Source organism: Equus asinus, chromosome 28 (genome assembly GCF_041296235.1).
Source record: "Equus asinus isolate D_3611 breed Donkey chromosome 28, EquAss-T2T_v2, whole genome shotgun sequence".
In the NCBI taxonomy this organism is placed as follows: Eukaryota; Metazoa; Chordata; class Mammalia; order Perissodactyla; family Equidae; genus Equus; species Equus asinus.
The window spans coordinates 44394807-44414389 of record NC_091817.1 but is presented as its reverse complement, the minus strand read 5'-3'; the positions used below and the strand labels follow the sequence as shown (position 1 = coordinate 44414389).

The 19583-nt window shown below is 50.3% G+C and overlaps 1 protein-coding gene across 1 annotated transcript in view; it reads right to left on the bottom strand.

The window, feature by feature from the left end:
- PLCG2 (phospholipase C gamma 2) overlaps positions 1-19583 on the bottom strand; it is a 155479-nt gene that overhangs the window by 16886 nt on the left and 119010 nt on the right. The window contains exons 22-30 of the mRNA XM_070500217.1: positions 18762-18871; positions 17393-17489; positions 15969-16035; positions 14032-14189; positions 9332-9434; positions 7644-7853; positions 5716-5861; positions 4638-4752; positions 3520-3687 (exon numbers count right to left, since the gene is read on the bottom strand). Coding sequence (XP_070356318.1) covers positions 3520-3687; positions 4638-4752; positions 5716-5861; positions 7644-7853; positions 9332-9434; positions 14032-14189; positions 15969-16035; positions 17393-17489; positions 18762-18871 — 1174 coding nt within the window. The remainder of the gene's footprint in view (positions 1-3519; positions 3688-4637; positions 4753-5715; positions 5862-7643; positions 7854-9331; positions 9435-14031; positions 14190-15968; positions 16036-17392; positions 17490-18761; positions 18872-19583) is intronic.

Genomic DNA, 19583 nt, shown 5'->3' with positions numbered 1-19583 from the left:
CGTGTATATATTTCAAAGTAGGATGGAGACATCTGTACACTTCCCTCTGAATGTGTCAGCATGCATCTCATTAAGTAGAGCTCAGTATTTGCTTACAGTATTCTTTTTCTGATATAAAATTTACACACACAATGAAATGCACAAATTTTTAAATGTCCAACACTCAGCACCTTTTTACTGAAGTTTTCCATCGATATTTTGCCTGGCTAAGTTTGTCTTCTTTTGTTTTCTTCAATACAAGCTCACGAGACATATAATCCCTGAATTGTGCATGTTCGAACATTTCTGTCCTTGATTTTATACTTGAGTGACAGTGTAAATGGGTAAATGAAGGGCTGTTCGCAAAAGTGAGACTTGGGCAGTGAGAGGAGGTACGTTGGTCCTCTGTATCTGCGGCATCTGCATCCTCTTCTTTTCCCTGGAGGATTTTGGGGACATTGTTCTCATTGAATCCTGCTGTTGAGACATTTTCTGATCTATTTCGCCCTCCAGGGGATGGAATATTTTTGTTGGTTTGTTTGCTGGTTTGTTTTTGCTCTGGACGCCCACAGAATCCTAGCAGTCTAAGCCCAGGGCTTCTTCAACTTTAATGCGAGGTGAATCACCTGTGGGTCTTATTAAAATGCAGATTCTGACGTGGGAGGGTTGGGGTGGGGACCGAGAGTCTGCATCTCTAAGGAGCTGGTCTGTGGGGAAGAAGTCAGTCTACGTGTTGATCAACTATTAGAATGTACTGGAACGCTGAACACTCCTCGATGTTCAGGGAGGCTGCCAAGTGGCCCGGGCCTCCAAATTGGAGAAGTGAGCTCTGTCCGCTTGGCTGGATGTCTCCAGCAACATGTACAGCTGTCCCTTGGTATCCACAGGGGATTGGTTCCAGAACCCTCCATGGCTACCAAAATCCACAGATGCTCAAGTCCGTAAGTCGGCCCTCCACATCCATGAGTTGCACATCCGCAGCCTCCATCAACCACGAATCGTAAACGTGGTACACGCTCTGTGGTTGGTTGAAGCGGAGGATGCAGATGCCGCAGATACAGAGGACCAACGTACCTCCTCTCACTGCCCAAGTCTCACTTTTGCGAACAGCCCTTCATGTATATTGGGTTTAGGGCTGAAAGGTGTTTGCCCATTTCACCAAAAATAGAGTTTGATTCTGTTCTTATCCGTGTTGGTTTTGGTCGTGTCAGAGAGGAAAGGGAGACAGAGATAGGTATCTTTGGAAGTGAGATAGGTATCTTTGGAAGTAGGATAGCATCTTGGCTTATTAGGAGTAGCGGAGGCCTCAAGGGTAGCCCGCAGAGTAGGAAGAACATGGGGTGTGAAGTAAGACATTCCTGGGTTTGAATCCCAGCTCTGGTCCCACAGGTGTGTGACCTTGACCAAGTTAATTAACATCTCTAGGCCACAAAATTCTCATATTTAAAAAGCAGAGATGATAAAACCTCTTTCACAGGATTGCTGTGAGGATTAAAAGAGAAAGAGTTTAAGGCACTAACACAATAAATGCTGTTTTCCTCCCTTCCCAAGCTCCAGCTGGCTTAAAAGCTTAAGTGCATCCCTAGTGACAATGCGCAAAGTCTATTTTCGAGTTCCGAAGGCCCCCAATGCCTTGTGCACAACGGGATTGTTCATTTTGTTTCGTTCCTCCATGAATATGGATGTACCAGGCCTTGCTGGAAGCTGGAAGGGAGAGAGAGAGAAGGTCCTATTGAGAGCATCCCGCAGTCGGGGGCCACATATTTCATCATCCTTGAGGTTTTGTTCTCTCTCTTTTTTTTAATCTCCAAGCTAATTCATAGCATTTTCTAGATGAATCGACATAATTTGGTGGCCAGGGAGGAGAGTCCATCAACTGTGACCTCTCTCCAAGGCCCTGGGAGGGGCTCCAATGCTCACGTCCCTCACGCTTCCAGAGGACATCGGCTAGGAGCGGGTAACAGCAGAGCCGCTGTCTGCAGGATGAATCCAGCGGAGGTGGGTTAGCGCAGCCAGGCACAGTGACCATAAAAAGACATCTGTCCTAAGCCTTATTCACTTGGCTAATCTACAAGAGGCAAATTGCAAAGGCAAACTCTGCAGCAAAATTGCTAGGTTTAACGTAGTTTACAGTGTGGGAAAAATGAACCAAGGCGGGTTGCCAACCATCAGGCCTCAGGAACTTACAAACGTATCCTCATTCCTATTAAATTATGAAGACGGGGATTTCTAAAGTGCTAAAAAAAAAAAATCAGAAAGTTTAAACATTTCTCAAGTTCTTGTTTAATCTACCCACTTGCTTAGGAATTTGTTTCCTCGATGATAAGATGAGCAGCCTCGGCCTAGCTAGTTTTCTCAAGGTGCCATCCAAAGGCCATGTGAGGAGCTGGCTAAGCATGCAGATTCCTAGGTTCCACCTCAGACTGGTTGAATCAAATCACCCCAGATGGGCCTAGGAACCTGCACTCTCTAACCAGAGTCCCCAGCATACCTACTGGGGCAAGTGCCCAGTGGTGGAAAGGATCAGATTTATGACACTAGGAAAGGTAGAAATTTAGGGAATATCTCAAGTTTAGGGGGAAAAACACAGGACCCAAGGTTTCTAAACAACATCAAGAGAAAAGACTATATTTGTATATAAATCATTAAAACGATCCTTAGAAAACAGGGCAACAGTGACCTCATGAGAAATCCAGAAGGACCTATGATTTTATGTCTCATGCCTCAGAAATACTAAGGGGAAAAAGGGAATTCAACACGAGTGAGGGCCTGTTCATCAAGTATGATACATAAAATCCAGCAGGAAAGTAAATGAGAGAAACTGCATACAAGATAACGACAGCCACATTGACAAAGTAGCCACGTGGATAAATGGACCTGGAGGCAGCGCCAAGCTCATGGGTCCCAAATCCCCTCCCCTAGGGGAGGCTGTCTGGCTGCGTTGGAGGGGTGGGACGCAGTCTCTTGATTCTTAAGAGCCGATCACATGACCCAGCATGGCTTGGTCCCAGGCACACACAGAATGACCCTTCTCAAAGCACGAAGGGGTTCTGTGTTTTGTTCAGCAGAGAAGAATTAAATCAAGCACCCCAATTTTATAGAAGAAGAAAGTGAAGCTCAGAAAGCTTAAGTAACTTGCCCAGGATGACTCGGAGGAGGTGGACCTAAGATGGTAACTCACGCCAGTTGTTAAGGGCTTTGTCCTTCCCACCAGAGCACGCTGCCAGCCAGGAAGAGGGTGGGAGATCCAACTAGACTTAAGCCCTGGCCGAGAGAGGCAAATAGCTTCAAACTTTTCAGAATGAAATCAAACTACAGTGCCAGGTGGACAATCAATCAATAACCCAACTTTGCATGCGGACGCCTGATTTTGAAGAGCCCAGCATCCTATCTCGCCACCTTCCCCATCCCCATGTAAATGATGCTGGATACGGGGCTAGACACGTGGCCAGCTCACGGGAACTACCTGGAGATCAGCTGTCCAAGCCACCCAGTCGGTTTTGCAATGATTTAATAAAAACGAGGAGAAATGCGTCTTACCTGATTTGATCCCTTTAATGGGGTAAGTGGCATGAGCAAGAAAGTTGGGATCACTGAACATATCTTCCTCATAAACCACAAAGCGCAGAAACGCGAGGTTTGGGTCATAAATTTCAAACGTCACCTTCTCCTGTGTTGGAGCCCAAACAGGGCTTAGGCCATTGTCATCTGGAAGGAAATCAGAGCTCATTAGAGGCCTCGTTCATCCTGCCCCCACCTGGTAAAACCATCTCTAACTCCGTTGGCTTTGAATTTCTTTAGCAACCATGTAAATGTGCATCTATATCAAGATCTAAGAAATAATCTTTTTCTTCCCAGTAGCAATCCTGGTAAAGCTGTTGTCCCAGGCCTGGCCCTCAGCAAGCAGGGGCCACCTTCCCTTTATACATCTCCCGTCTCAACTCTCTGGGATGTGGATGGCAGAGCAGGAAGAGGTGGTTTGGAAGAGGTGAGCACTGAATCCCTTGTCTGATGAGGGACGCGGGTTAGGCTCTCTGAAGAGAAAGAACAGGCATGGGTTCTGGAGTTGTCAGGGCAGAACGAGCCTCACAGAGCAAGGCAAGCAGTGAACCTGCTGGCCTCTAACAACACCAGTTTCACTGGTCAGCACATGAGCTGCTCATCGGGCTACATTTTACCAGGGGGCAGGCCTGAAGGGGCCCACAGACAACGTCTTCCCGGCTTCATATGGAAGAACAAACATTTCTCTTGGCCTCCCTGCCCTCTGTGGGATAAGATCATGCAGGTTAGGCTGCAGCCCTTGGGTCAGGTCAGCCACATCCTCTCTGTGTCTCTGCTTCTTAGCCTTGAACTCAGTAGATAAAGCAGGTGGGGCCTAATGCAGAGAGAAGACCACCCTACTGTCATGGCACGGGGAGCAAGAGCCTTGCCCAGGTCTCTCGACATGAGTGACAGGCAGAGAAACATAGCACTGGGTACCAGTCCAACTATTTAACCACACAGGCCTTTGGTTCCCCTCCGAGTTGAACTGTAGTGTGCAAGAAGAATGAAGTAAAAGACCTGGACAACAAAAGTGCATTACCAAATTCCCAGTGCATCCCTAACATGTGAGTCAGCTCGACTGAAGTTTGAAAGGAGAAAGGAACCAGGCAACTTACTCACAACTGTCGTCTTAAACTTGTTGTTGTCATATTCGGCTCCACATATTTCCACCTCCACAAAGGGACATGCAATACTCCGTCCAAGTTTGGGGAGATGGCGAGCCCCAAGAACCTAGAACATCAAAGGTAAGTACTGGAATTCTCCTGGAGCCATCCTGGGAAGAGCTAACAAGTTCTGCGTGGGTGGTCTAGCACGGAGCTCAGTTCGGGTCGTAGAGCCAGACTGCACGAGTTCAAAGCCAGCCTCAATTTCTTCACTGAAGAAGTCCTAACCCCTTCTGCAGTGGACACCACCACTGTTCCCTTCTTGGGGGTGAGGAAATGGGGGCGGAGAGTTGGGGTGGATTCCCATAGCTGTTGAGGATGAGCCAGGATGGGCGTCCCCATGCCATTAGACTCTAACAGGTGGACCTCCCCTGAGCACAGAAACGCACACACCCATGCCCAGGTGGGCACCCACAGGGAGGGAGTTTAGCCACTCGATTTCCCAGCTCCCAGGAAACGATGGGGGAGAATACGGTATTCTTTTCTTAACTGGTCTTTCTTTAAACATTCGATTACATATGCTTCATTTTTTTCTTCCTTAATCTTATGAAAACCGCAATTCATTTCTCCACCTTGCATATTTTCCCAAAAAAGGAGAAAACAGAAACTCTTACAAAGAGACAACACATCCTCTGAAAGTTGGATGAATCTGAAAAAAGCTTTTAGCCCAGAACTGGCCGCTGGGGGGATAAACTCTCTCCTCCATAAAGACCAAATGGCCACTTCCCAGATATTTTATTTCTCTCCTTATCTGGCCAGAGGATGACCTCACCGGGACCTCAGAGAGACCCTGCTGAACCCAGCAAGAGATGGACACATGGGGAGGTGACCAAGATGGACTTGGGAAGACCCTCCTCCCTGTTCTTTTCCCCTGAAATGACCCTGGCATGCGCTGTAATTAAGATTCTGAAAATTGTCTGAGTGTTGACGGTTTACACAAGGAGACAGGCCATCACAAGGCAGAGGGCTGGACCCTCTCAGTGATGCGCGGCCCTGGCCCCCTGGGCAAGGAAGGAGAGCTGGGCCTTACCTTGACCGTCAAAGTCATCAGGATCTTCCTCTGGGACTCGGGCGGCATGGGGTCGTACTTCTCCGTCCTCATGCTCTCAGGCTGTAGGACGTAGCCCGTCCGCCCATTGAGTGAAAACAAGGCGTGGTTCATCTGCATGTACTTATCTGGGGAGGAAAGAGCACTGTGACAGTGAGTGAGGCAGGAGAATGCTGGCCCCTGGGGCCAGGCCGCGCCAGGTGGGCAATGATTTATACCTTCTTCCAAAAATAATTTCAGGCAGTTTTAAAAATAGGTATCTGAGGGGCCAGCCCAGTGGCATAATGGTTAAGTTCATGCACTCTGCTTCTGCAGCCCGGGGTTCGTGGGTTCAGATCCCAGGCACAGCCCTAGCACTGCTTATCAAGCCACACCGTGGCAGCACCTCACACAAAATAGTGGAAGACTGGCACAGATATTAGCTAAGCGACAGTCTTCCTCAAACAGAAAGAGGAAGATTGGCAACAGAAGTTAGCTCAGGGCCAATCTTCCTCATAAATATATATATATATATATATATAGGTATCTGATTCAAAAATATGGGTTTAAAAAAACCCATTGAAAACCCATGTTACTGGAAGAAAATATGGAATTTTTTAAAAACCTCAGACCAAGAGCCCCTTTCCAAGTATGACACAAAATCCAGAATCATAAAAAAAAGATTAAAACCTACTCAAAACTAAAAATTTCTACATAGAAAACATTTCCATAAAAGTTAAGACATACTATAGAAAGAAAAATCATTTTAACTCAAATGACAGGTAAATGTATAAATTTAACCTACTAAGAGAGCTGATAAATGTATGCTATAAATACCTACCCCCCATTAGAAACACTGGGTAAGAAGCGGGAACAGAGGGTCTGCAGAAAAGAAAATGCAAATACTCCCTAAATACGTGGAAAACTGGTTAATGCTACAATAAGGAGGGAAGCTGTAACCACAATGTGAAATCAATTTTCACCTATCAGATGGGCAAAGACTGAAAAGTTTGAAAAAAACCAAGTTGGTGAAGTTACGCCAAAAAAGGGTGTATTCAAATGTTTCACCAATTTGCATTCCCACCCACAATCTCTACGGAGGGTGGTTTGGCTATGTGTCTTCACTCAGGCACAGCTGGATACAGGTGTTCACTGGTTTTCGTCGGGGCAAAGTTGATCAAAATGCCAGTGCTGTTTGACCCACCCTACACTTCTGAGGACTTTGTCCCACAGATGGACTCTCACATCTGTGCAATGATGCTCACAGAAGGCTACAGAAGGCAGTGCCGTCTGTACTAGAGAATGACGGGAAGCAAGCTGAACACGCCTCAGCAGGGGGCCAGTTGGTGAAGTATGGTTCCACTCAGTGGAATCCTATGCAGGCATAAAAATAAGATAAAGGAGACTACTGACGACTAGATCCCCAAAAGAGACTTAAAGTGTAAAACACTGTGATTTATGCGACCATTCACGTAAAAAAGTTTTGCATGTTGGCTTTTCCCAGCATGTGACTATCTCCGGAAAAAAGGGTCTGAGCATGAAGCCCTCAAAAAGGGATGGGCCCAGAGAAGAGGAGAGAGCGCTGAAGACAGCCACTGAATGCCTGTATCCAGCTATGCCTGAAGCTGAGTCAGCTCCTGGACTTTAAATGACACGAGCTAATGCATTTCCTTTCTCTCTTAAGCCAGACTGAGTCAGCATCTGTCACTTGGCATCACAGAGCCTGCCAAATACAGGCGTGCCCATCGGTCCCCTTCATCACGCCAGGCAACTGATGGGCCTCACTCGGGCATGCTGGTTGAACCTGGAGAGTTCCTAAGACAAATCATGCGTTCTGGGACAGCGTGTCACATGGGTGGCCCCAGCAGACTATGCCTGGAATAACGCCACTGTTATCTTAGATTTACAGGCCACAGTCAGTGCCCCTTTACCTGCAGTCTGGAAATTGAGTGCCGCCATCTGGGAGCCACACAGCCAGAAGCGGAAGGGGTCGTAGTTGGAGGAGTCCACCCTCTGTCCCTTGGGGTAAATGCGGGTCAGGCCCTTTTGATTGTACTTCAGGAGATCAATGGGCTTCTGTCTGACGACACTGTCTGCCTTCGTCTCCACAAACGAGCGGATTTCTCGGAAGTCGGGGTTTTCTGCACACAGAGAGGGAGTCGCCGTTTATTCTGTGTCTCATGCATTTTCTCAACGCTTGGTGTGAGGGCTGGATGCACGGGTTTAAAATGAAACCAGGAATCTCCCTCTTGGACAAGACATTCGAGTGGTTATGATGATATTGCCATAACTGGTCCTGCTGTGGGCTCCTGCCCTCCGGGGATCCCACATATTAAAAGGGAGCCCAGGGTTCCCACAGCCTTTTAGTCTAGGATTATCGTAATTGACTTTTTGTTTAAAACTACTAACAGCCTTGTACAAGAAAACACAAAAGTGGCACAAGCACAGAAAGGGGGCGGGGAATGGCCTCAGGGGTCAGCAGGCAGGAGGAGATCTTAGGAGTGGGAAATACAGATGACAGATCTGGCTTCCTCATCAAAGATGTTGTAGACAAGACTAGTGAACCAAGCATGCTGGTGGGGGGAGAATCAGCTGCCCACAGGAAGGGATGTGACAGGTGCCCGTGTGGCGAAGGGGAGAATGAATGGGATTTGCTCCTTCCCATCAAACGTGGTGGGACAGCCCACACACACGTTGAGCCCGGCCCAGTCCCATTCTGAGCTTCAGCATCTTCCCCGGTATGCGGAGGTGCCCGGGGTGCAGCCTCTCAGGGACCGCTAACTCTGGAGTTCAGTACTGTTTCCCTGGTCCTCCCGGAATCACAGATTCTTGAGATCAAAGATAGGAGTTGCTCAAAAGGCTCAAAGAAAGGGGGAAGAAAATATGAACAGGATCATTATCAGATCCAACTTGCTACTTTGGAGAATTGGGCAGAAGATCCATTTTTGAATCCTTCTGTGGCAAGCTGAATAACGGCCCCCAAAGTTAACTAGGTCCTGATCCCCGAAACCTGTGACCGTGTGACCTTATATGGCAAAAGGGACTTTGCAGATGTGATTAAATTAAGGGGCTTGAAGTAGGGAGATTATCTGGGCCCTAAATGTAACCACAGGGTCCTTATAATAGAGAGATTTGACTACATAGAAGGCAATGTGACCACAGAGGTGGAGACTGGAGTGACGTGGCCACAAGCCACAGAATGCCTGCAGCCTCTAGAAGCTGGAAGAGCAAGGAACAGATTCTCTCCTGGAACCTCTGGAGGGAGCAGGGCCCTGCCAACACCTTAATTTCAGCCCAGTGACACCGATTTCGGACTTCTGGCCCCTAGGACTATAAGATAATAAACATATGATGTTTTCAGCCACCAAGTTTGTAGTAACTTGTTACAGCAGTTGTGGGAAAGGAATCTGCCTTCTAAGAGGGTTTTCCTCTTGAAGGTACCAGAAGGGCCTGTTTCACTGGCACCCCCATCCTGAGGACAAACTCAAGGGGAGGCTCCCACTCAGGGTAGCGAAGAATGAGCCGGAACCACGCTCACTGTGCCCTCTGACGATGCCAGACTCAAAAGGAAACAAGCGTTTTCACCAAAGTCAGGAGGCGGAGTCCCGGGAGACAGTACCTAGATTGTCCTTGGTCTTGCTGGTTGGCTTGCAGTAGACGACCAGGTCCGAGAGCTCGATGGCGATCGACTGGTTCTTCTCCCAGTACTTCATGTTGTTCTCCTGCAGGGAGCCAGTGTCTTTAGTTCCAGCGCTCAAGCCGGCACCGGAGAAGTCCCAGCCTCCCAGCTTACCTGGCGTGCGTCCTCCTCCCCTCGGCGTCCCCTCTCAGCCAACCTGCATGCTCAGATCTCTAACCGAGTGGAATCTTTTCCCTTCCCCCGCGCCCCCCCCCCCTTTCCTTCCCCTTACTGCTCAAACTCTTGACCAAGTTGTTTCCACCCTGGATGGGCGTCTAGCTCAGTCCCTGGTCACAGCTCTCAAGAACAGATGGGGGTGAGGGCTCTTTGTCACCAACCCTCTCTCCCTAACCCTCTGCTCTTGGTATCCTGCCCTAAAACCACACTGCCACAGTCTGTCAAGCCCCAGTTCTCCAAGCCCGTGCCCTCACGTCCTCGTGGGCTCTGCAGACCAACCATGGCATCCTCGCCAGAGCCTGCTGGCCCCTGCAGCGTGCATAGCCTCCTCCCCCTTGGACTTCACCCACCATGGACCTGCACAGAGGGCTCTCCAGGTCCCAGGCCACATCCCATGGACTTGGGAGTCACTGGCCTGTCAGATCTCCAGCCGAGTAAAGATGAGCATCTCACTTCACCCCAAACCAGGCATCCCTCTCAGGCCTCGCCAAATTCTGACTCGCATCCTCCCATTGGCCAAGGGGGAGCCTTGAGGGAACATTATATGCAGATGATAACATGCACCATTTGGGGGGCTGCTTCGCTTCAGGCATCGCACATGAGTGCTTGATGGATTCATCTAAGGTGCATTTATCTAAGCCCACACATCCCCCAAGAGGGAGAATATAGCTCCACTGACAAAGAACTTGCAGCACAGAGAGGTGGAGCAGCTTATCCCAGGCTACACAGCAAGTCAGTGACAAGACCAGATGCTTAAGCAATGGGCCTCACCCATGTTACCACTCTGCTTTGTCCCTTATGCACCATCAGCCACCAGGTCTTGAAGATTTTTCTAAAATGCCCCAGAGTTCTCATCCTGGGTCCCTCTGAACCACAGCAATGACCTCCTGGCTCCTCGCCCTACACGCCCCATCCTCTCTGCTCTGCCGGTCCATCAGATCCCTCCTCATCCTGGACCCTGCCCAAATAATCCCTCTTCCAGGAAGCCTTCCAGGATAACTCTAGCCAGGCCTGAAAAGGGAAGTTGCTTTCCTCAAACTTTCCGGAGGGCTGTCTCACCCTGCCTCTGCCTTGCACGGTCCCTCACGCAACTGTCTCACATTGGTGCCATTCAACACGAGTGCCCAGACCTGTGTCCCCACTGAGACACGTCCCCCTGGGAGCAGGGCCCTGTGGGTAGCAAGTGTTCAGGTAACAGGTGGTGACTTGCTGAGAGGAGCTACATGACACACTGGTTACGATAACGGGAACTGAAATCAGAGACACGGTTTCGAAACCTGGCCATGCTATTTATTGGCTGTGTCAACTGGGCAAGTTATACCATCTCTCTGTGCCTCAGTTTCCTCAACTGTAAAATGCGGCTAACGTGAGTACTCATCTCCCAGGGAGGGCTATTGGGAGAATTGAACAAGGAGGCCTTCGTGCTCCACCAGGCATGTGGCCAGCAAGTGGGGGCCACTCTGATTTCCCCGGAAACGCCCCCTCTAGGGCAAGAAAGAGAACGTCCCCTCTTTAAATAAGCAGGTGTGGGCACCCGATTTCTTCTGTAAGAACGCCTTCCCCCATGAGCGCTGACCTGAGTTCTGGGGCCAACGGGGACCTTTGCAAAGACCGGCAAACGAGCCTATTCTGTGGCTTCCTGCCGTGGCCACATCACCAGGACAGTCCTGAAGGTAACTGTAAACCTCCAAAATTTGCCGGAGCTCATCTATGCGCATCCAACTTCCACCAGCCCCTTCCACACTTTCTAAACGTCCTTGGGTACAAAGCAGGCCACAGAGGTCAGGCTAGAAGGGGTTGTTGTGGTTGGGAGGGGCACAGAGCGAGAGGCAGAGATGTCGGCCAGACAGTCGGCAGCATAATGCCGCCAGACAGACTGAAGCTTACTTACTTTGAAACCTCAGGCATTTTCTCCTAGTCCGTGTATCAACTTGGCTTTGCATTCCTGGGGCACAGTTTCCACCTTGGGGCTGTCTGGGGACAGGAAGCCCCAGCAACACAGCTCACCTCTAATGACAACAGAATTGCTTCAAACAAGGATGGGGTGGGACATGCCACACCTGTGTCACATTATGGAACTTTGGCCTCACAAAGCACAGACCAATGACAAGTTATGGGGCGTCACTTTTTTTTCCAACCTCAGCAGAAAACAGTATTAGCTCAAGACGAAATACCAGTTGCTTCTTCAAAACTGTAGAACAGTCAGTCTCCAGACCTACAGACTCTGCCCATCGGGCCATCTCAGAATTTGAAGTCACAGCACACTTCATTGGTCAGGCTCTAGAAACTCACTAATTAGACGGATCTTATGACTGGTCTTTTGCCCTTGACTGAAGGAAGATATGGCGTAAAATTACAGAGCCCAGAGCAGATGCTTAGGGACGGGCACAAGGGTAAGGCCTTGGTGAGGAGCCCCCGGCAGTGAGCTGAGAGCTCATCTCAAGCTGGTTTCCCAGAGGCAGGACAGGGCTTCCTTCTTTGTTCCCACGCCAGCTCCTCCTAGAGCTGGCAGTGCCCAGAGCAGCAACTTGGTCGACATTGCTGACTCTTGTTTTTTAACCTTCACATGTAATAACAAGACTTAAAAAAAATCTTTTTCTCATGAAATCTTAGCAGATGTAAAAACCAATTACGGAGGAATGTAGATCAAAGGGAGAGAATTGCAGCCTTGAAGAACTAGGCTTAATCTCAGAAAGCTTCATGCGAGGAGGGCGGGACGACTTCTAGCGAAGTTACATTTTTCTCCATGAAGCGAAGTGGAGAGGGCCAGGAGGCACAAGGCCGAGGGGGTCATCGCCATGCCCCCTCTCCTCTGAGCCCCATGCGTGGTCCACTCCAGAGGAGGCTTGAGTGCCTGAGAATAAAGTCTACGGGGAACAGTTGCTAAGAGCTTTCTCACTAGTGTTTTTCTCCATTCTCAGCTAGAGGGGTCCAGAATCACAAACGCTGAAATATGCTCAGGAGGGTCACAGCTGGCAAACAGCGCCATACAGATCATGATGACAACCATTCAACCGGCAATGAGAACACACCTAGAAGATGGGGGAAAGGATCCTTCAAAGGAACCCCAGGACAGTGGCGCCCCCGGTGCCTGGGAGCTGTACTGCATCAGAGGCACAAGAGGGCAGATAAGATGGTGCCATCAGGGAAATTGGGAACAGCCTTGTTGGCCACAAGCTCAGGGTTCATCCTAAGTGACTAGTGATGGTATGACAAGCCTTGGGAAGAACGAGGACCCATATACAAGGCCTCTGACTAGATTCTGGGGCAGGGAAAGGGCAGGCCCTGCCAGGGAGGGTGCCTATCTGACCAGCCGTTTGCAGACAGTCTACTAAACAAGAGGACCTCACTCCAGGGTATTGAAACGGTGAGTCAAGGGGCCTGCAGTGACCAGAGACTGGCCCAGATTGAGGCCCCCAGAGGGAAGGGAAGACCAGGCCACTGGTGGATGACCCTCCAAGTACCTTGCAGGAGAGAGACTCAAGAGTCCGGGAGACCCAAGAGGTCCTGGTAAAGCTTTAAGATGAGCCCTTTGGGTCAAGATCTGCCTTAGAAGCAACTGGGTACATGGGAAACTCTGAAATTTCTTCCCAGTTCTATGGCCACAAGATAGAGCAAATGGCACCTGATACTTCCCCATGTCCTCCTAGTATGATGACAACATGATGATTAAGTGCTGTCATGACCTGAGCCCTTTCTGTGTGTCCGGCAGTGGGCCTAGCACTTTCCACGCATCATCTCATTTCATGTTCACTTCATCTCGTGAGTCAGGTATGTGGTTCCTCAGGTTACAGACAAGGAAACCGAGGCCCAGAGAACCACTGTTACTTGCCCAGGGTCCAGCCCCACCAGCCTGCGAACTCCAGCGTGCCTAACTCTAAACCTCCTATTCTCACCCAGAACCTCACCCTCCTCAAAACACTTCCAGCCAAACACTAAGGCTGCATTCAGGATACCGCCTGAAAAGTTCATTCCCATCTAGAGTGGAAAGTCCTCCTCAAGAATAGAAACTTCTGGAGGGAAAGAACCGAGTCTTGTCGAGTACAGAATTCCCAGAGCCCTGGACTACAGGTACAGGGAGGTGGCCCCAGTGAATGCTTGCTGTGGAAAGGCTCCTTTGAACAATCTTTAGAAGCAAGAAAACATTCAAAATGAGGAATGCAATACTTTCTGGTTAAGATATGCAGGGCCAGACAGGCCCCAAACATCGAGTGTCACTGAACATACTCTGAGCCTTCGGAAGGTTCAGTCCAGACCCAGCTCCCCCGGGGGACTGCCAACACCCTTTTCCTCTGCATAATGACGGTGCTCCCATTGTCTGAACCCATTCCATCCCCTCCCTGATTTCCGTGTGGCCCCCTGGCCTGCTCCTCCTGCCGCCCAGGCCCACCCACAGCCTCAGCAGAGTGCCAGAGGCCTGAGAGTACCAGGCCCACCTGAGCCCAGGTAAGCAGCATGCCTACCTTGGTGTCGATCTTCCAGGTGATCTCCCGGATGCTCTGAAACCACTCAAAGAGCTCCTCCACCCTGTCCGTGGCAAACTCCACTGGAGGATCGCCCTGCTTCTTGGGCTCCAGGATGAAGACGAAAGGCTTCTGGTTTTTCCCCTGTGGGGCTTTCACTTTGAGAGACAACAACAAAAGTTCCACTCAGCCTGTTAGAAGGCCACAAGGACCAGACTTCACACTGCCCAAGCCGCTTCTCTCATGCACCCAACCAAACCGCCATTGCTGTCGTCATGGTCAGCATCCACTGGGACGTCTGCCTTGTATCAGGCCTCTTGACACACACCACTGCCTAAGGTATACAACTGGGTGAGACGTGTTCTCCAAAAAGATAGGTCCACATCCTAAGCCCTGGGCTCTGTGAATGTAAGCTTCCACGGAAATAGGGTCTTTGCAGGTGTACTGAAACTAAAGATCTTGAGATGATCTCAAGGTCCACCCTAAATCCAAGAGCTAGTGTCCTTCTCAGAGAAAGGAGAGGGAAATCAGAGACACAGACACAGGGAAGACGGCCACGGAAGACAGAGCTGAGATCGGAGTAATGCACGAGCCAAGGACCACCAGGACTGCCGGCAGCCACCAGAAGTGAGGAGAGAGGTACAGAATAGATTCTCTCTGCAGAGGAAGTATTTTCCTTAGGAAAATTTAGGCTGCCAAATAGTTCTGTCAGCTCTCTTGAGACCAACCTAGTCCCCATCAGAGGAAAATTTTATCTGCCAAATAATACCGGTAGCTAAGATCGCTGTGCTCCTACACACCAGGCAACGTCCTAAGCAGATTACACGCATTGTATCTTATCTGCTCCTTATCACAAGGAGTTTTGGGGGTGCTACTCTTGGGATACCCATGTTACAGGAGAGGAAACGGGGACTAGCTGAGGGCAAGTAATGCATGGAAGGTCACGTGGCTAAAGCGGCAAAGCTGAGGCTCAAAGCAGAGCTGACTCAAGCTCCTTCTTCCTCATCCCTGAGCCATGTGCCTGTGCTCTGCAAACACGGTGCAAGAGACAAAAGAAAGAGCGACGTAAGTGAAGACACGAGCCCTGAATACCCCAGTCCCAGCTTGCCCGTTAACTCACAGGCAGGTCCTGTGGTCACTTGCAGGCTTGGATTTCTCATCTGTTAACTGGAACAAAGAACCCCTCTCCTGCCTACCCTGGCTAATGGGCTGATGGACAGCAGGGAGCGTGGAGGCCTGCTGTGGAGACAGTGGCTGCTCACCGAAGGGAGCTGCTGGGGCTTCTTGCCCAGAACGTCTCCCTCACTGCCCCTTCCCATGGAAGCTTCCATGTGCCCACTTTATAGCAGGCACCATTAAGGCCCAGGAAGCCCCATGCAATCACGCCCCTGCCACCGCTGTATGAGCCTGTGTGCGGGCCATGCCTTCACTCCCCTCCTTGCACCGGACTCCAACGTGAACAGGCCAGGTTTCCTGATGCCCAGCTGAGTGGCCAGGAAGCTGCAATTCACCGAGAAGTGACAGCCCCAGGGCCTCGTAGCAACTTGGAGGCAGGGCTGGGCTTAGAACTGAACACTCCCAACTCCATGCTGCATTGCAACCCGGCCAACAGCTCAACTCCTCTTACAATAGCAGAGGAAACCCAGGTGGGTCCCTGACAGGACGGGATGATGCTGGAAGAACAGCTAACATTCATCTAGCACTTGTTATACACCAGATTCTGTTTTGGCACTTTACAGATATGAACAGCAGAAACAAAATTGCAATCATTGACCAGCCTGGCCCGATGCTCGGCTTCCGCACAGCACTGGGGGCCAAACCAGCGTCCATGTCAAAACTAGACCCAGCGACAGCCGCCCCCCCGGCCTGGGGAGGTTCTGAAGCCAGGCTGGGGGGATCCGGGTGGAAGTGCAGGCTAAGACCACGTGTGCACGTACCAACGTTATAGGTGTTGAGATCCAATATTCCTCTGCAGAGAGACCCTAAGGGATTGTCTTCAATAATCTGTGAAGAAACAAGACATAACTCACGTTAGCCTTAACGGGAATAATAAAAAGACAACCGGTTTCCAAGGCACACCGTTTAGCAGAGACGCCGCCTGCGGACCTGTTTAAAATGCATTTTCATTACAGGAGACGTCCACGGGAGAGAGCTAAATAATGAAGCATGTTGCTGCTGGGGACCTAGCAGCGAGCAGGTGCCGTAGGTTCACGTTTCAGTTTCCAGTCGGTGAAAATGTGCCCTGTGAATTCCAGAACAGGATTTGAAGCTCTCCATGGGTCTGCTTTAAACAAACATCCTAGACCCTTTATTCTGACATTATCATGAAATGAAACTATTTGGCCTCCTAAAGTCCAGCTCAAGAACCTTCTGTGGCTCCCCATGCCCTGTGGGAGCAACATCCAGGCTCTGCAATCTAGCTCTAAGGCTTTCCTCGGCCCTGGTCGGCCTTCCAGCTCTACCTGCCACTGCACATTTGAACCATCCCAGGGTCCAGGTGAGATGGGGACTAGGTTGGTCTCAAGAGAGCTGACAGAACTGTGCGTCGGCCCATTGCTTGTACTACCCCACCCCTCCACTAGGCTAGCACTGACTGTGTGGGTAAGGGCAATGCGGAACAGACAAAGCAAGGGGGTCAAGTATTTGCCTCCGACCGAGCACGATGAACACAACCACGTTCCCATCACCACACCTTTGCTCAGGCTGTACCTCCCACCTGGAATTCCCTTCTGCTAGTCTCCTGCTGTTGAACTCTAACTGGACTTATAAGGCTCAAATGCCCCTTCCTCCATGCAGCCTTCCCAGATTGCCCTGCCTCCCTTAGAAAATTTCTTGGGCTCTAACAAGACCTTATTAAAGTCCTCATGACAAAGAGGCCATCCTTGGTGAAGCACTGTCACACTGAAAGTAGCTGCTCTTTGAGCCTTCTGGGCAAGAGGAGGCGGGGCACAGACATCAGGTTTGGCACGTCACCAGGAGGGCCTCAGCTCACCTTCCACTTAGGCCTGCTTGCTTACTCATGCCGAGCACGTTCTGGCAGTCTGGCTGGCCAAACAAAATGCGTTTCCTATGCATGCTGCTTGAAGCACAGGACAAAGTCGCCATTTGGCCATTTTCACTCCAGAGGGGCTTCTCCCGCATAAGCAGAGCCTCCCAGCCCAGCATGGCCTGATTACAACAGGACTGCCTGGTCACAGTGATTTTCACCCCTGACAACTCTGGGCACAATCCCGATGTCACTCTGTTGTCCCTGTCCCAGGGCTTCACAGGGACCACACGGCAGTACATGCACAAGGGATCCACCGAGGCGGCTTCCCCGAAGAACAGGATGGCAGGTCCCCCTGTGGTGACAGAGACTCACCTGCTTTTCCAGCTCCTCCACGTCAGCTGTTGAGATGTCCTCGACGTAATTAGATGGAAAGTACTGCTGGATTCTGGTCCCATAGTCTCCTTTCCACCTAGACAAAAACAGAGGCATCCGAGAGCCTGCACTGCACGTGTCAATAATCCACCACTGCTCCCAGCTCCCAGCTGCTGGTGGGAGAAGTCGCACACGGACGAGGGCCCAGAGGAGGTGGTCATTATCTGTGACAACGGAGCACTTCAAAGGGATGCTCTGCTTTTTTATCAGCAATGAGTGATGGGGAGGGAGGTCACAGTCCTCCCCTTCACAGGATCCTAATAAACTTTGGAAACCTCTGGACCTAGCACCTAAGTGAGGTTAAGAATGTGGGCTCTGGAGTCAGAAGGCCTGGCTTCAAATCTCAGCCTGCTGTGTGGCCCTGGACAAGTTACTGCATCTCTCTGTGCCTCAGTTCCCTGGTGTGTCAAATGCAGGGAGCAACAGAACCAATCTTAAAGGGTCATTGTGTGGATTCAATGAGTTATTTCAAACCAAGTGTTGAAAACAGCGCTTGACACGCAGAGGCGCTCAATTGGAGCTGCTATTCAGATTTCTAAGTCAGGTCCAGCTATCTTGTGGGAAGAAGAGAGGCTGATCCTGTGAGGCGCTTGAACTCTACCCGGGCTCATGGTTATGAACAAGTTCTTATTCCTCCAAGGGAGACATCATCCCACAAAATCACCTGCCCAGGGGCCTGTGGATGGGCAGCAAATTTTTGTTCCCATGTGAAAAGGTGGAAGATGTACCTAAACCCTTGCACATCCCTGTGCCTCTGGCCTAAAAACGTACCCTCCTTCACTCCAGGATGGCGCCACCGCATAGGGCACAGGACTTAGAAATAGCAGGAGAATTTGAACGTAAAATCACGCCCAGGCTTGTGCAATGGGAAGAGCGTATGCTATTTAGTGGCTGTGTGACTATGGAAAGCCCCAGCCACCCCATGTGTAAAGCGGGGCTAACCACAGTCATAAATCCTCGGGTTGTAAGGAGGATTTGGTTAGCTGGCCTATGAAAGCAATCAGCATAAGGCTTGGCACACAGTAAGACCTCAATAAATGGTAGCTGCTATTATAATTAAAATAACATATAATATGATGTGAGCTGATATATGATGATATATGATATATAATAATCGTTATTGTTTTTGTTTATCCACTTTTCCATATAAAGCATGCATCGAGCCACTTCCCAGAGAAGGTACAACAGGTCAAAGCCAGTATAGAAGGCAGATAAAGGGGTCAGAGGTCAGCCAGCACTGGGGTCTCACCACCACGAAGGGACCAGTCAAGCTCGTCCACCAAGCGGCCCAGCCCCCACTCAGCCTTACCAGCCCCCGGGCTCCTTGGAGACGTTGTGGATGAGGGCGCCACGGCAGAAGCTCAGCTCATCACTTCGCTTGGCTTTGTAGTCATACAGAGCTTTCACGGTTCTCTGAGGCTTCAGGGAAAACAAGAAGGAAAAGGTCAGGCGAGCGACAGGAACAGAGACGGCGGCGGCATTCCCCGGCACACTCGGGTTTTCTCATTAGGGAGCAGGCGGCTTCAGCCCGAGGTTACAGCGCCATCTGCTGGCGAAGGGCTGGCATTGCAAAGGAGCCGTGGCCTCAAAAAGTCACCAGGGAGTGGGGATGCGGACTGGACTGGTGGGAGCCAAGGGCACCTCAGAGTCACCCAATATCGCTCAGTTTCCTCAACAAAGAAAAGATATGCCTTTCAGACTAAGCCACGACCACACCTCTGAAGTCCTCAGTGCCCAAGCTCACGTTGGAAGTTCCAGATCAACGCCATCCCTGGCCATCGCCAATTATTTCCACCCAGCCAGAGGTCCCCTAACTGGACTCCTGCAGGACACCGACACTTTGCAAGAGTAACTGAAACTGAGGTGCTCCCCCAGGAAAGTCACCAGAAGGGGGTCTCTGCATTGGCAGAAATAAGTAAGCCGGAACGTGGCATGAAATTTTTCTGGAAGGAATTTGCTTCAATGCCTGCTGCCTGGCAAGCATCAATCCACGAACACGCACAAAGCAAGCGAATATGAATGGGAAAACTCTGAAACTGTCAAACCTCTTTAGATGGGCAGCTTCCCCCTCCCCTCCCCGCAGGGCCCCCCTCCCCAAGGAAACAGGAACAGGGGTTTTACAAGGAAATGC